This window comes from Phyllostomus discolor, chromosome 3 (assembly GCF_004126475.2).
Source record: "Phyllostomus discolor isolate MPI-MPIP mPhyDis1 chromosome 3, mPhyDis1.pri.v3, whole genome shotgun sequence".
Taxonomy (NCBI): Eukaryota; Metazoa; Chordata; class Mammalia; order Chiroptera; family Phyllostomidae; genus Phyllostomus; species Phyllostomus discolor.
In genome coordinates, this window is record NC_040905.2 from 192,656,311 (window position 1) to 192,673,837 (window position 17,527).

The window sequence follows — 17,527 nt, forward strand, 5'->3', positions numbered from 1 at the left end:
CTGGCCAGCACTTCCGTGCCAGGAACAGTTATGGCCATGAAGACACACCCAAGACTTGAGGTCAGGCCCACCGGGGAAAGACTAGGTGCATGGTTGGGTCTTTCATGACGTGGAAGATGACTTTCACCATAGCTTCTGCTTAGTCTGCGTCTTAATCAGTTCTGTAATGAAGACCCAGCAGCATATCTGCAACTTCCCTTTAATTTTACAATTTTTATAATGAGAGTTCTTGTAGTGTGAAAAGTGCCTGTAGAAACCCAGCCAGCATTCTGAAGAGTCTGTAAAGGAACACGGTGATTTTCTGTCTCTGCCATTTGGGTGAGGTTTGGCTGTCGAGGGGAGAGAAATCAGTTATCTCTTGTTCTAAAGGCTAGGGCAAGAATGGTTTCAAAGTTTCCAAGGAACTTCCTGACGGGACCATGACATTTCAGAGAATCCGGTCAACAGCAAGAATGGTTTTTCCGTCATTTGAAAGAACAAGATGAGCTGAGATCTCATTTGTCATGGTTGTCTTTTGAGAATTTGAGTGTAAGGAGGCATTTTGTTTTGTTTCTCAAGGAGCATATTGTCAGGACACTTCTCAGAATTAGAGTTATCTAGTGAACTGAAGGTTCCCTTTGCAGACAATAAAGTCTGAAGCTACTGAGATACCGCCCTGCTTCCTCCCTTTCTTTTCTAGTCCCTTTTCTCCTCTTTTATCTCCTTGTTCAAATCACACGCTTCCTTTGCTAAGGACAGGGGAGCTGGCAGACTGCCTGTTGGCTTGTTGGCCTCAATTAGCCTTATATCATTGCAAAAGAATGCATGAATTCTCCAGAAGGTATGTACTGTCTCTTTCTGTATCAGACATTCACTACCTGCTTACATAACGGGTCACTCAGCCCGAACTGCTTCTTATTTACATACCTGACATTTTTGTAGTCACTTGAATTACGTCTCTAGATGCTCATCTCATTTGAATGATGATCCCAAAGCTATCTTGTGAACTATTATTCCAACATGCTCTGTAATACTTGAAAACTTTATACAGGACTACAAAACTGAAACAGATAACCTGAAGACTAGCATTCTCGGCCGGGAGGAGACTGGGTTATTAGCCTGCAGATTGCCTGCTTCAAACTTTGCACTAATGTACAAGGTTCCACAGATGGACCGGGCCCACCATGTAGAACAGAGGCCCCGTGCATTGGCAAGATTCGGGGTCTCATGGTATTTCTCTGCTACTGTTTAAATTCGGTCTTATATTGGGGGTTCCATATGTGGTTGCAAATTAATTCTTTCTCTTCTGAAAATTTGGTTTTGAAGAACAGCTGTGTCTCCCTTCTGAATTCCTTAATTATTTATCCTCTCTGATATGTTAAACCTTTCATTAGTGTGGTGAATTGCCAAGAGTACACAGAACGGCTTAGATCATGTAGCAAACAGTATAAACATTTGATAGGACACTTGAAGACACCACATGGTGAGCCAGGATCTATAGTCGTACCAAATGCTGTGGGATCGATGGAGGTAGCTTGTTTCGGGTGTTCTTTGTTGGTTTATTTTGCCAGTAAGATCTCCTGTTAATTTGGAGTTCACATGCTCACATCTGAGTTCAAATTAAATTGGTTATAAAAAATATATGGGAGAGAGACTCTATTTGCATTTTAAATTATTAGGACTCCCACTGTAACCACGATGAGAGTAAAGGATAAGTAGCGATATGTTAGAACACCCTTTGTTGCTAAGAGTAGCAACCTAACATTCACAAGTGGATTAATTAGTGATTTCCCTTCTCCATTTTTCATCCTGAGCATGAAAATTCCTCCCAACCCATGGTCCTGGGGCTTGCAAATAGAAACGTTAACCGCCCCACACACCCCACAGCTCTTTGACTTCATCACATCAACAGTTTCTGATCTGCAAATATAGTTGTAGAAAGATCTTGAAGCTCCTGATTTCTCTGGTTTTCTAGCTGAACTATTCCAAAGTTTATGCATTCCACTACCTGTCCTGGGATAATTGTTCCTAGTCAAGGGGAGTAAGAAAGGCAGCAACAACAGATGCTCACTAAAGCCTCTTATCAGAATTGTTATTCAGGAGAACTGGGGAGTTCTGTGTCTTACAAATGAAACTAGGTTTCTGGAGTGGACAGAGGAAAAGCATGATGGCGTTTCTGGTTCTGTTTCTCAGAGGCTTTGAAGGTTATAATTAGTTTGCTGCTGAGTTCCCGTGGCTAGGGTGCTCTCAGCTTTATTTCTGGTCTGCAATCCTGCCGTCAGAGAGCAGGTTAGAACCAGACGAGGCCTGTGTGTTTATTTAGAGTCTTCCTGGAGACAGTTGGGATTTTGACTTGAAGACCACGTTTCTGCTCCTGGGCCAAGCAAACAAAGAGCTGTACCGGCCAAACTGACCTAGGCAAGTGTGGGTCAGGAGCACAGAACGCTGTGCAATATCAAAGGTGCCTCCTCCCCATTTCCAGTTACTTCTGGGCAGTGAGCTGGTAGGACTCACCATGGAGCTGTGGATTATCTCCTTTCCCCTTCACAGGAGGAAAACAGAAGCGTAATGGATCCCAGGAATTCTGAGCACAGAAAGTGTGTAGGCAGATGGTATATATTCAAATTTGTGTCCTTCAGGTGGAGAAATAGCAGCAGCCTATGTCCCTAACCTTCCTCTCCCCATTCTCAGGTGTATATTCCAAACCTTTAACAAAATCTTTGGATTTTCTTTAAATACGACATCAAGAGTTTGTCAAATATGAAAAATTGGATTGGGGGCTCCCATCAAAACCCCACATTTTGAAATCCCAAAACTGTAAATGTAAATTGAACAACTTGACACGGATAATAAGTAGAACTGAAGAGTAATGAGTAATTAGAATGGTCCAGGGGTTTCAGGTTAAGAGGACTATAATGACATTAGGTGTGCGGTTACTTGAGAAGGAATCCATATTCACTCAGCTGGTGTCATCATGGGTGGTATATGGACTCTAGTCACCGGATGGAAATAATTGTATTGGGGATAAGAGATGGGAGGGTAGGGAGGTGCTTGGTGCTTGTTTGATATGTAGATTCACCTCATGACCTTTTGAACTGGCATTTCTTTTTAGTTTAGAAGCTTCTTCTGCTTTTGATTTTGCTGATTTGGTCAGTGAGAGGGAAAAATATTGCTAATCTCATTATCACAGTGTTTTTAAACGACGTAAGCACATATGAGATCAAGGCTTTTGATTTTAAATCATCATTTTGTAGCAGATCGGTCTAGTTTAAGCTTTTAGGGTTGCTGCTCTTTCTGGGTTGAGGGAGCAGTCAATTATGCAGAGCTTATTTCTCATCTTTTTCCTCGTTGTTGTTGGTTTCTCAAGAGGATTACCATCTGCTGCAAACACGTACTCGGGATGATGGCTGGGCTGTCCTCGGGCCCAGTTTTCATCATCTCTCCCCTCCCCTACTTCCTACTTCTCCTCCTCCTCTCACTTCTTGGACACGGGTACATCTTCAGCCTCATAAACACATCAAGTTTCTGTTTCTTTGATTGTTCAGGCCCTGCTGGCAATTTCTGTTTTCTTCTGTCAGCGTCTTCAGGAGATACGTGTGCACAAAGGCAAAATGGCTTTCAAACGAGGCGATCTCCTCATTTCTGTACTCGGTGCTGACATCAGATTGAAGGCCACTCGGCTGTACCTGGTGCTGGTTCTCTCAGCAGCCTGGAGATTAACCTCTCCTAAGGCTCTGAGCTATTTTTGAGGTAGAGGCTGCAACATGAAAGCTAGAACCCATTAGGAAATCACTTTCATCAGCTCTTCTTTTTCCAAATCAGTGGCTTTTTCCCCCCTCATCTCATAACCCTCTAATCTCCTTTGTAGCAGAACAAGGAGGCTGTTGGTTTGTGTTTGCATCCCGTGAACTCAGAATCCTTAGCAGCTTCCGAAGACACCAAGGTATTCGAGGACTGCCTAGAGAGATGAATTTCACCTCTGGGTGGATGACTTAATGCTGAAGGTGCCCTGCTTTCCTTGTGCAGAGCTGTCATGTTTTGTTGATGTTGTGCAAACCGGGCTCAAACTTTCCAGAAGACACACAGCAGAAGGGCTTTTGTTGCATTATTTCTAAAGGCTTGAAGTTTCGAAGGGAAGAGATTTTGTTTTCCTCTGGGCTACACAATGGAGCTTTCAGAGAACCTCTTTTAAAAGGAATAGCTACAGCCTTTGTGTTGAAGGGTGTGTCTGTTGGCAGGGTCTGCTGATGCAGACAGACTGGCTGGTGATTAACAAAGGTCATTAGACTTTGGAATCTGGCAAGCAGAGTCGGATGGTATGTCTTCTGTGTGTGGAAGGACGACTCCCAAGAAGCCAAGGCATTCTGGAGGTTCCCCCACCCCACCCCCAAATCCTGCTGTCCTCCAGGGTCTGGTCCAGGGTCATTTGGTAATAACCAGTGCTCTCTCTGCTGGGGCGCACAGACAAGCCTATCAATCATGGCATAATAGAACCTTCGGAGATCTTGGTGCATGACATTTGAGGAAGAGAAAGGTGCAGCTTTTCGGAAAGAAATGAGAACAGTTCATTCTTTGTTGGGAGAAGAGCCTAGGAGGAGCCCAGCCTGCTCGTTGAGTGTTCATTGCTGATTGTCAGCCCAGCCGAGTCCCAGCGAAGCCATGTTGTGCTCGGAGAAGCTGAGCTAAAATGGCTGCTCCCAAAGCTCAGAGGAGAGGGCAGCTTAGTGAGTCTTAGGGCTCCAGTGACGCAGGAGCTCCTATCTCTTGGAAGTGTGATAAACACATTCAGCAGAGCTGTGGCTTGTTTGGCTGAGATGAAAGGACTAAGCTTGGGGGATGGGGCGTGCACACTGGATGATCTGCTTTTTTTTTTTTTTTTTTTTTTCCTGTGAAGTGTTCTAAATGCAGGAGTCGTCTGCACCATGGAAAAATTTGTTTTCAGGTCTAATGGACTGTGCGGAAAGAAGTGGGGTGGGGCCTCAGTGACTGCTGTAATTTGATCCAGAGCTGATAGCAACCTCTTCCACACAATTTGGGTTGGTGCTTAGACATAAAAAGCTTGTGTATCTGGAATATTGAGACTTAGTTAGCTGAAAAGACTCTGGTGCACAGTTCAATGTTTATTGAAAAAGGATAAGTTGCTGGAAGAAAGAAGAGGTGAATATCTGCGTCTCACTCGGCAAGCTCCGTCTGTCCAGAGCTGGACTTGCCAGAAGTTATTTTAGTAGGCTATCAGCAGGAACATTCTTTCATAGAAAATCCTCCCGCCATGGCTTCTTTTACTACATGGACGTGTTACTGGACTTTGTTCTCCTGCAGGAATAATTTATCTTTTCCCTTGAATGTAGAGGAAGTTGCTGCACAGTATAAGTATGGAAAGACGTGTTAGTTCTTGGACAGCTGGTTCTAGATTGTAATGACTCAGTAGAGTTTGCAGTGAGTGAGCTCAGTGAAGTAACTCACTCACTATGGTAACATGTGGGTATCTCAACTAAGAATATATATTACAGTAGAAAGGACTGTACCTTCTACAATTTTAACTTCTTAATGGACTCTCCATTGAGTAGTGTGAAACTATCTTTATATATCTATCCTGTAGTAAATAGCAGAATGAAGTTAGCTGGGCAAGTTTTTCTTTATTCTGCATCATCAGGGTCACAGTTTTTTGTTTTTGTTGTTTTGGTCCAAGCATGCACTTCACATTTGTAAAGGAGAGAAATAGGAAAAGATAAAGTCATGACTCAGATGCCCCTCTTCAAGACTTTGAGTTTCTGTTGCCTTCATGTACATTGAGGTACCAAGGTGCAACTTTAAACAAGAAACTGGATTATCATCTTAAAGTTAATTGTTTGAGAACCTCATGAGAAATATTTTATGACCTAATTAGATTGGAGAAGCTGTTAGGTTATAATTGGTGGGTAGTAAAAAGCAAATAAACATTTAGCTCATGGAAAAAAAAAGCCAACTAAAGTGCTTGGGGAAGGGAGGAAAGAGGTATACCCCAGTATCAGTTAAGATATTAAAGTAAAATAATAAAATTATTTAAAAATTTTTTATTTTAAAAAATTATTAAGATTAAAATAATAAAGGTACAATGAAAGTCCTCTCTACTATTCTGAGATTCAATACTGTTTCACAATTTAGTGACAAAACATCAGTGTTATAATACTAAAATGGCAAGTACAGATTGAAATTTTTTCTTCTGGTTGGATATCCTCTGTTCTTCTGAGAAGGTTCTAGTTCAAAACAAGAAAATGGGTCCAAGCCAGAACCAAAGTCAGAATTAACTTACCAAGAAATTTGATTTCGGTCAAGAACTTCAGAAACTACTAAAACTTTGGAAGTTTCCTTGACAAATGGCATTTGAGGATGTATTTATATCAAGCCAATAAAAGTTTATCTGTTGAGTTTTTTTCCCCCTTCTTTGAAGTTACAAAGTCAAGGGCATCATCTCCATTATGTCTGATTGCCCTCCTTTGGCCAGTGTTCCAGCTGGTGCAGTTTAGTAAGGGAAATCTGGCAATGTTAGAATTTTTTCCATCAGTGCCTTCCAGCCCCATCAACTCGGGGGTGTGCATTTACTGCATTCCTTAAGCTGTTTTGTTCTGACTTTTGCCACAGGTCCCTAATGTGAGAGGGTAGACCCAGATCATGGAGGTGCTTCAGTGTGATGGCTGTGACTTCAGAGCCCCATCTTATGAAGATCTCAAGGCGCACATTCAGGATGTTCACACGGCATTCCTGCAGCCAACTGATGTTGCCGAAGACAATGCTAATGAGGCACGATCTGGGTCCATGAATGCCAGTAATCAGACTGAGGTGGAGTTTTCTTCTATAAAAGATGAATTTGCAATTGCAGAGGATTTATCAGGTAAATCTAGACTAAACTCAGCATATCTGATATATTTCGTCACTCTCATGTATTTTGAACTGGTGGCCATGGTTCTTGATATATGTGGCTTCTGTTCTACAGAGTTTCTCTGTCTTTTGAACCATTTTTTGTGGTTTGGGCATCAGGTTCCTCTTCCTTAGTATGCTAGGTTATTGTTCTTTGGGCTTCCTTATGACTCTTAGTTTCCTTTCCATTTGGAAAACAAGGTAGTATCTCTAAAAGTTCTAGAATAGATATTGCAGTTGGTGAAACTTGTGCTTTTATAGCTATATGACACGTTAATGGAGATGATGGGAATTGTACCTAGAGTTGAACATCCTTATCTTATGTGTATGAGAAGCACAGGCAAATATATGTTTATTAATGCTTTGTTAATATTCTCTCAGGGCCTCATCTTGAACTGTTAGGCCTTTTGAGTGTGGTGCTTATTAATGAAGAATAACTGAAAAGAACAATTGATTTGCATGATTGAATTTTTAAATTCTCTTTTGCTTTTCTTGACCCACTTACCTTATGCTTTCTCTTTAGGTCAAAATGCAACTGCATTGGGGTCCGGAAGTTATTATGGCCACAGCCCAGGATATTATGGTCAGCATGTTACCCTTAATCCCAAACCAACAAACAAGTTTTTTCAATGCAAGTTCTGTGTACGCTACTTCAGGTCAAAAAACCTCCTCATCGAACACACTAGGAAGGTCCATGGGGCTCAAGCTGAGGGGAGTTCGGCAGGACCCCCTGTTCCAGGATCCTTAAATTATAATATCATGATGCATGAGGGATTTGGGAAAGTCTTCTCCTGTCAGTTTTGCACATACAAGTCACCAAGGAGGGCGAGAATAATAAAGCATCAGAAGATGTATCACAAAAACAATTTGAAGGAGATCGCTGCTCCCCCTCCTGTCCCTGCTCCCATGCCAGACCCTGTGGTCCCACCCTTGTCCCTGCAGGACCCCTGCAAGGAACTGCCTGCAGAGGTCGTGGAGCGCAGCATCTTAGAATCTATGGTCAAGCCTTTGACCAAGTCTCGAGGCAACTTTTGCTGTGAGTGGTGCACCTACCAGACCCCCCGCCGAGAACGCTGGTGTGACCACATGATGAAGAAACACCGCAGTATGGTCAAGATCCTTTCGAGTCTCAGACAGCAGCAAGAAGGAACGAATCTACCTGATGTGCAGCATAAGAATGCCCCCAGCCCCACTTCCAACTCTAGCTATCTGTCCATGAATGCTGCAACCCGGGAGGTACCCAATGCGAACATCTCCAACTACAGGGGCTCCATCAGCAACTCCATCATGAGACCCAATTCTTCAGCTTCCAAGTTTTCGCCTATGTCTTACCCTCAGATGAAGCCGAAGTCACCTCACAATTCTGGCCTTGTTAACTTAGAGAGATCCCGTTATGGAATGGCTGACATGACCAATTCTTCTGCTGACCTAGAAACTAACAGTATGCTGAATGACTCTAGCTCTGATGAAGAACTAAATGAAATAGACAGTGAGAATGGTTTAAATACTATAGATCACCAGACATCAGCCATGTCTGCAGAGCAGTTGATGGGCTCCGATGGCAACAAATTATTGGAGACCAAGGGGATTCCCTTTAGAAGATTTATGAACAGGTTCCAGTGCCCCTTTTGTCCTTTCCTCACCATGCATCGACGTAGTATCTCCCGTCACATAGAAAACATCCACTTATCTGGAAAGACAGCTGTCTACAAATGTGACGAATGTCCGTTTACTTGTAAGAGCTCATTAAAACTAGGGGCTCACAAACAGTGTCACACGGGTACGACGTCCGATTGGGATGCCATGAATTCCCAGAGTGAAAGCATTTCTTCCTCACTGAATGAAGGCGTAGTGTCTTATGAGAGTTCAAGCATCAACGGAAGGAAGTCAGGAGTCATGTTGGATCCCTTGCAGCAGCAGCAGCCACCGCCACCGCCACCACCACTACCACCACCTCCGTCACAGCCTCAGCCACCGCAGCTGCAGCCACCGCATCAGTTGCCACCCCAGCCCCAGCCCCCACCGACGCAGCAGCCACAGCCTGCTGTGCAAGCCCCACCTCTGCACCCTTACAAATGCACCATGTGTAATTACTCCACCACCACTCTGAAAGGGCTAAGAGTCCATCAGCAGCACAAACACTCGTTCTGCGACAACTTGCCAAAATTCGAGGGGCAGCCCTCCAGCCTACCATTGGAAAGTGAGACAGACAGCCACCTCTCTTCCAGCAACACTGTGAAGAAAAGTCAGACCTCAATTCTTGGGTTGTCCTCCAAGAACAATTTTGTAGCTAAGGCCTCTAGGAAGCTCGCTAATGACTTTCCTCTCGATTTATCACCCGTGAAGAAGAGGACTAGGATTGACGAGATTGCAAGCAACCTGCAGAGCAAAATTAACCAGACCAAACAGCAGGAAGATGCAGTGATTAATGTTGAAGATGACGAGGAGGAAGAGGAAGACAATGAAGTGGAGATAGAGGTTGAGTTGGACCGAGAAGAAGAGCCAATAGAGCCAGTCATAGAGGTGCCCAATCCCTTTGCAGCCCAACAAATTTGGGCAAGAGATGCCAGTGAGCCCCAGAAGGAGCCCAGCTTCAGAAATCTTACCCACGATTACAACACCACCAATGGGGCCGAGATTGAGCTCACTCTTTCTGAAGATGAAGAGGATTATTACGGCTCCTCGACAAACTTGAAAGATCACCAAGTTCCCAACACTGCTCTGCTGAACACACAGACTCCTATCTATGGAACTGAGCACAATAGTGAAAATACAGACTTTAGTGACTCTGGAAGGCTTTATTATTGCAAACACTGTGACTTTAACAACAAATCTGCCCGGAGTGTCAGCACCCACTATCAGCGAATGCACCCGTACATTAAATTCAGCTTTAGGTACATCTTGGACCCCAACGATCACAGTGCGGTGTACAGGTGCCTGGAATGCTACATCGATTACACCAACTTCGAAGATCTTCAGCAGCATTATGGTGAACACCACCCAGAAGCCATGAATGTCCTCAACTTTGACCATTCGGACCTGATCTACCGTTGTCGGTTTTGTTCCTACACGAGCCCGAATGTCAGAAGCCTGATGCCACACTACCAAAGAATGCATCCCACAGTGAAGATTAACAACGCGATGATATTTTCCAGCTATGTCGTGGAGCAGCAGGAAGGGCTGAACACGGAATCCCAGACGCTGAGGGAGATTCTGAATTCGGCACCCAAGAACATGGTGACGTCCACTCCCGTGTCTCATAGTGGCGGTATGCCGGCTACGTTTAATAAAAACACTCCTTCAAAGACCTTTACTCCAGAATGTGAAAATCAGAAGGACCCCTCCGTTAACACCGTGGTTGTTTACGACTGTGACGTTTGCTCATTCGCAAGCCCCAACATGCATTCTGTCTTGGTTCATTATCAGAAGAAACACCCTGAAGAAAAGGCTTCCTACTTTAGGATCCAGAAAACCATGCGAATGGTGTCTGTGGACAGGGGCTCTGCCCTTTCTCAATTATCATTTGAGGTGGGTGCTCCAATGTCTCCCAAAATGTCCAACATGGGTTCCCCACCCCCCCCACAACCCCCGCCACCAGACCTCAGTACTGAGCTTTACTACTGCAAACACTGTTCCTACAGCAATCGGTCAGTTGTGGGAGTGCTTGTCCACTACCAGAAAAGACACCCAGAAATAAAGGTTACTGCCAAATATATCAGACAGGCTCCTCCCACAGCTGCAATGATGAGAGGGGCTGAGGGGCCTCAAGGCTCCCCTCGGCCACCCGCCCCCATGCAACAGCTGAACCGAAGCAGCTCCGAGAGAGATGGCCTCCCTGTGGAGAACGAGATGTTCTTTTGCCAGCACTGTGATTATGGGAACCGGACGGTCAAAGGGGTACTCATTCATTATCAGAAGAAACACCGAGACTTCAAGGCCAATGCAGATGTGATCCGGCAGCACACAGCCACCATCCGAAGCCTCTGTGACCGTAACCAGAAGAAGCCCGCCAGTTGCATGCTTGTCGCCCCCTCTAATATGGAGCGGGACAAAACTAAACTGCGAGCGCTCAAATGTAGGCAGTGCTCGTATACCTCCCCCTACTTCTATGCACTGAGGAAGCATACCAAGAAAGACCACCCTGCGCTGAAGGCCACAGTCACATCCATCATGAGGTGGGCATTTCTAGACGGCTCGATAGAAGCTGGCTACCACTGCGAGTGGTGCATCTATTCCCACACAGAGCCCAGTGGCTTGCTCCTGCATTACCAAAGGAGGCACCCAGAGCATTATGTTGACTATACGTACATGGCTACCAAACTCTGGGCTGGGCCAGACCCATCCTCTCCCTCTCTCCTGATGCCAGCTGAAGCCAAAACCTACAGGTGTCGTGACTGTGTATTTGAAGCCATCTCCATCTGGGACATCACCAATCACTACCAAGCATTCCACCCCTGGGCCATGAATGGTGATGAGTCAGTGCTGCTGGATATCATCAAGGAGAAAGATGCTGTTGAGAACCCCATCCCTTCCTCCGAAGACTTGGTGGGCCCTGTGAATTGTGAAAACAGTATGCCCACTCCACTTCCTGAACAGGAAGCTGAATGTCCCGAGGATGTAAGGCTTTCCCCAGAGAAAAGCATCCAGCTGTCTTCGGCCAACCCCGCCATCTCCTCCACCCCATACCAGTGCACGGTGTGCCAGTCTGAGTATAACAACCTGCATGGCCTTCTTACCCATTATGGGAAGAAGCACCCCGGCATGAAAGTGAAGGCTGCTGACTTTGCCCAAGACATCGACATCAACCCAGGCGCTGTCTACAAGTGCAGGCACTGCCCGTACATCAACACCCGCATCCACGGCGTCCTGACCCACTACCAGAAGCGACACCCGTCCATCAAGGTGACCGCCGAGGACTTTGTGCATGACGTGGAGCAGTCTGCTGACATAGCCCAGAATGACGTGGAAGAGACGAGCAGGATCTTCAAGCAAGGGTACGGCGCCTACCGTTGCAAACTGTGTCCGTACACTCACGGCACTTTGGAGAAGCTTAAAATCCACTATGAGAAGTACCACAATCAGCCTGAATTTGATGTCTTTTCCCAGTCGCCCCCGAAGCTGCCAGTCTCCCTTGAGCCCGAGATAACCACTGAAGTGAGCCCCTCCCAAGTCTCCATCACTGAGGAGGAGGTGGGAGAGGAGTCCATGTCCACTTCTCACTTCTCTACCTCGCACTTGGTCTCCCACACTGTGTTCCGGTGCCAGCTCTGCAAGTACTTCTGCTCCACGAGGAAGGGTATCGCCAGGCACTACCGCATCAAGCACAACAACGTCCGAGCCCAGCCCGAGGGCAAGAACAACCTCTTCAAGTGTGCTCTGTGTGCCTACACCAACCCCATCCGCAAAGGGCTGGCGGCCCACTACCAGAAGCGCCACGATATTGATGCATATTACACCCACTGCCTGGCAGCCTCCAGGACCATCAGTGACAAGCCCAACAAGGTGATCATCCCGTCCCCACCCAAGGACGACTCCCCACAGCTCAGCGAGGAACTCCGGCGGGCAGTGGAAAAGAAAAAGTGCTCCCTGTGCTCCTTTCAGTCCTTTAGCAAGAAGGGCATTGTGTCCCATTACATGAAGCGCCACCCGGGGGTGTTCCCCAAGAAGCAGCATGCCAGCAAGCTGGGGGGCTACTTCACCGCTGTCTACGCTGACGAGCATGAGAAGCCGATGCTGCTGGAAGAAGAGGAGAGAGGCAGCTTTGAGAAAACCGAGGTGGAAGGAGGTGAAGCTCAGGAGATGGAGTGGCTCCCATTCCGCTGCATCAAATGCTTCAAGCTCTCCTTCAGCACAGCTGAGCTGCTGTGCATGCATTATACTGACCACCACAGCCGGGACTTGAAGAGGGACTTTGTCATCCTGGGCAACGGCCCCCGCTTGCAGAACTCCGCCTACCAGTGTAAGCATTGTGATAGCAAACTGCAAAGCACAGCGGAGCTGACCTCACACTTGAACGTTCACAATGAGGAATTCCAGAAGCGTGCCAAACGTCAGGAGAGGAGGAAACAGCTTTTGAGCAAGCAGAAATATGCAGATGGTGCTTTTGCAGATTTCAAACAAGAGAGGGTAAGGATATGTTTTGATTTCCCTTCCCCCAGGAGGCCTCTCAGCACTGGTGCCCACATGCACTTCTTCGTTGCCAGCCAAACTGCTACAGGCTTCCTAGTGACTTAGCTTGCCAGAGAGCTCAATAAGTCAATTAAACATTTCGAGCTTGATTATCCCCATTCTGTGCTTACCCTTCTCCACGGTCCTGTGCCCCTCCCTCTCACTCCTCCCAAGGCTCCCCAGGGGAGGGTTGGGGTGATTTCTCTGTATTTCTTTCTGCCAAGTAGCCTTATCCGAGGCCCAGGTCCACGACGAAGCTCGCTCTCTTTCCTAAGGCAGTTGTGGGCTGTCTCTTGGTCTCATTAGTGCTCCTCAGCCATGTCTCGGTCTGCAATGTTGCTACATGAACCTAACATCTCAAGGAGTAGAATTTTGTGTGTGTCAAGAAGCTCACTAATGGCGTAGCTATGCAACGTTTCACCTGCGTGTAGTTGAAATTGATTTGCAAACCAGATAACTTGGTGGCAGTGACGATGAGGCTCCTGCACAGAAATCTTCTCACAAGTTGTAACATACTCGGGTTCCAGAGACTCCGCACAGTAGGCAGTGTGCCACAACTCTGACGAATTCGTTATGTAAAAATCCTCACGTATATCTCCCTTGGTTTTCAACCTGCTAACCTGCTTTAAAATAAAATCTGCTAGTAAGCTACAAGAATAAATGCCGGCCGTTGAGGGAGGGCTCGGAGTACTGATGGCTACCACTGTATTTTACCAGCCTTTTGGTCACTTAGAAGAGGTGCCAAAGATCAAGGAGAGGAAGGTGGTGGGCTACAAGTGTAAATTCTGTGTAGAAGTGCACCCGACGCTCCGAGCCATCTGCAATCACCTCCGAAAGCACGTCCAGTACGGCAGTGTCCCGGCCGTGTCCTCCGTGAAGGTGAGAACTGGGAAGGTCTGGATGAGCGTTCTTGTGTGTGAGCCGTTGGAGTTACTCATTAACCCTGTTGCTCAAAGCAGCTCTGGAAAGGGCGTCCCAGAGTGTGCGCATTCCTGAGTTATTATGCTTGGATCGGTCTGGCTTGTTCTGATTTCTTTGCAGGTTGGACCTCCCTCATCTCTCGTGTTTCGGCCTGGTCGCGTTTCGATCTGGTTCCCTTCCACGTGGATAGTTTGGTGGATACGGAAGATCCGGGCCTCTCGGTACAGGAGGCCTTAGGTCCCCCTTCTCTTCTGCATCTAGTGCCATTAGGTGTTTGCCCTTCCAAGTGGCCCGAGCTCTTGAGAGGAATCAAGTGGGTTCTGTTCCCGTCATCTTCAGCTCCTCCCACTGCCTGACTTCTTACTGTTCTTTCTCATCGGGCTGGAGATACGGAGAGCCCAGGAGAACCTGCCTTTTACCTCTTATCCTGGGTCCTCTGATGTGCAGAAGAGGCATTAAATCTAAAACTAAAAGCCTTAAGTCACCGTTGGCCCCGAGAGCCTGTCAATCTGATTTGTCTCCCATCCTTCCTCCCCGTACGTTACTGACAAACACAGGCCACCTGTTTTGAACTTCATAATCCTAACAGCAGCCACTGTTTCAATAACCTCGCCACCATCCCTGCCTCCCAGGACGTGTCCAAGCACTTGTCATGTCTGAGCAGAGGAGTTAGTTCAGGGTCCTGCTTTTTCTCTCCGGCTATGTGCATATATTTTTGGCATCAGCCCTGCTTGATTTTTGTCCTGTTTTGCCAGTGTGGCATGGAGGTAAAGCTTCTGCTTTGCTTCTTTGATGACTGAAGCCTCCTGGCTGTTGGCAGAGCAGGGGCACCCGGGGGCAGCACTGGTCAGCTTCTTCCCTGCCGTGGCCGTGTGGCCCAGCCTTGGACTCACTCGAGGGAGACAGAATGATTCTTCCTATAATCCAATGATCCAAGGAGCCACCTGGAAACCTGAGTGGCTTAAAACCAGGCTGCTTCTTAATATTTTGAACTGATTATACAGCAACCCTCCAGGCAAAGGGTGAAGTCATGTCATCATCTGCAGGGTAGGGATGGGGGGGGTGGCAGAGAATGGGACCTTTCATTTTCCTTTATTTTCCAAGGATGCCCAAACCACTTGGCTTGTTTCCTTCCCTCTCTCTCTCCCTTCCTTCCTTTTTTCTCTGAGCCATAACCCTAACCCCGCTTTATGTCAGTTTAGGTGGGACTGCAATTTGAATTTTCTTTTTTTAAGATGGGAAATAAGTGAATGAACTGTCTTCAAAGTAAGAGAACCCCTCTCTCACCCTGCGTCACCCATGTTGCCCTACACGACAAATGGCTGTCGGGTTTGCTGTCCCTCTAGAGGGAGCTGGAGAGGCAGGGAAGGAAGCTCTGTCAGGAAATGCTGATGAGTGTGGGAGAATGAAGGGAGAGGAGAAACGCTGGGGCAAATGACAATGGATATTTATTTTGTTGGTGGGGCATGTGTGTGTGTGTGGTTCTCTTAGCAGGAGGCTGAAGACCCTTCCCACTTGTTCCTGGATGGATTGGAAGCAGCTAAAGATGCCAGTGGCGCCTTGGTGGACCGGGTGGATGGTGAACACTGCTTGCTTGATGGAATGTTGGAGGATGAAACCCGGCCGGGGGGATACCATTGTAGTCAATGTGACCGAGTCCTGATGTCCATGCAGGGGCTGCGTTCTCATGAGAGGAGCCACCTGGCCCTGGCCATGTTTACCCGCGAGGACAAGTACAGCTGCCAGTATTGCTCCTTTGTTTCTGCTTTCAGGCACAAGTAAGTGCTCTCGAGTGGTCGCAGGTGGTATCCGGGAGGAGGTGTCATAGCGGAAGGCAGCTAAGTGAGAGCAGGAGAAGCTTGGAGGAGTCAGCAAACACTGCTCATGGTTCTCGCCTGCTATGTAGTTGGCTGTTACCTTGAACCTCGGTTACCTCATCTGTCAAGTGGGGCTAAGAACAGGTGATTGCTTGGTTGACATAAGATTTGACTTAATGCCGGCATTTTTCAAAAGTGACAGTTTTGGAAGTACTGCTGTCATTTGCACAAAGAAAAACCAGAGAGTCGTTAAGTTTATTGGTACATGTGTCAGACGTTCATCCAGAACCTAATCATCCTTTGAAGAATAAGTTCCATTTGGGAAATTGAGTGGCTAGGAGGTAAAATTAGGACTATTAACCCATGTGACCAAAAAATCATTGTCTGATATTTTTGAAAAGACCTTGAAGGGGAGATAAGTTGATGGATGCCAAGGAGAAGTTCAGGGTGGTTGAGGAGAGAGCTTCCTGCTGTTCATCACAGTTTGGAAATTATAAATTTGGGGTTTTGTGTAAGGCTTTTCAGGGTGAGAAGAAGAGGAATGGTCCTGAGAAGGAACAACCTTTTGCTGCCTTTCTCTGTCAAATGTGTAAGGGAGATAAATGTTCGATAATGTTCTCCATGGTCTTGGATGAAGGTGACTAATTGTAAGACTGACATGCTGTTTATTTTTGTGATAATTGAAAATAAATGATGGGCTGTTTGCCTCTCTAAAAAGATAAAGTGCTAGTTAGTGGATACTGAAAGGCAGGAGGAGGCACTGCTTCTGCAGAGGTTAGGGTGGGTTACAAACTAATATTATTCAGAGCCTAATAGCCAATCTTTGTTGTCAGATCAAGTGCTGGTATAAAACTTATGTAGTTCTCATCAATTCCATGAGTATTTTTTTAACAGCATCCATCACATTTTCTGACACACAGTAGACCCTCAATAAATCATTATAGTAAATGAATATGCCCTTGTGCTAGGCACTGGGCTGGAGGCTTTGGGGGAAAGGAAAGATGAATAGAACATGGTCAGTGTTCTAAGGGAATTTAGGGTCTACTTGGGTGATAAATAAAGCAAGCACACAAACTACTTGGATATGAAGGCTCATGCCTTTAAAAATATAGGTCAATAAAATGCTATGAAGGGTCAGAGAGGGGAAATGTTACATCACTTTGGAAGAATCAAGAAGGTTTTATAGAGTAGGGAACATTTGAGTCAAGTCTTAAAGTAGGAAGATAAGGCTTGAATCACTGGGAAAGGGCATGTGATGTTGGGGGCAGGATGAGAGTACAGGCCTGGGAAAGAGAGTGTGAGGCCCACAAGGGCTCAACTGGTTGTCCGTTTTGACTAATCTGTAAGATATACGTAAAGGGATACTGGAAAATAAAGTCTGAATGCTGGAGCAGAGACCATATTTGGAGTCTTTGAATGTGGAATTAATACTTTTTAATTTACATTACTGGTAAAAGAAGACCCAGAAGAGTAAAGTCCTCATAAGTGCTGACATTTATTGAGCCTCACTATGTACTAGGGACTTTGATGTAGCATCTCCAACAGCCCTATGAGGTATGGTGCTATTATTATCTCTATTTTATATAAGAAAACTTGAGGCTTTTAGTATAGAGAGCTTATATAACTTGCCCAAGGCCACGCTGCTTATAAGTCATAGCTAGGATTTGATCCCAGGCAGTTTGACTTCATAGCTCACGCTCTTGAGTTGACCAAAAAAAAAAAAGAAAGAAAAAGATGGAGGATAC

The 17,527-nt window shown here is 46.1% G+C and overlaps 1 protein-coding gene across 12 annotated transcripts in view; it reads left to right on the forward strand.

Moving 5' to 3' along the window:
- The window catches only part of ZNF462 (zinc finger protein 462), a 139,384-nt gene that overhangs the window by 46,807 nt on the left and 75,050 nt on the right, over positions 1-17,527 (forward strand). For 8 of the 12 annotated variants that reach the window (XR_004902286.1, XR_004902285.1, XM_036022008.1 and 5 more), the window contains 4 exons: positions 6,601-6,850; positions 7,400-13,002; positions 13,762-13,923; positions 15,457-15,743. Coding sequence is in view for 9 of the 12 variants with exons in the window: in XM_036022008.1 (XP_035877901.1) it covers positions 6,631-6,850; positions 7,400-13,002; positions 13,762-13,923; positions 15,457-15,743 (6,272 nt within the window). In the remaining 3 variants the exon portion in view is untranslated. The remainder of the gene's footprint in view (positions 1-6,600; positions 6,851-7,399; positions 13,003-13,761; positions 13,924-15,456; positions 15,744-17,527) is intronic. The other 4 variants (XR_004902287.1, XM_036022009.1, XM_028525543.2 and 1 more) reach the window with 4 other exon arrangements.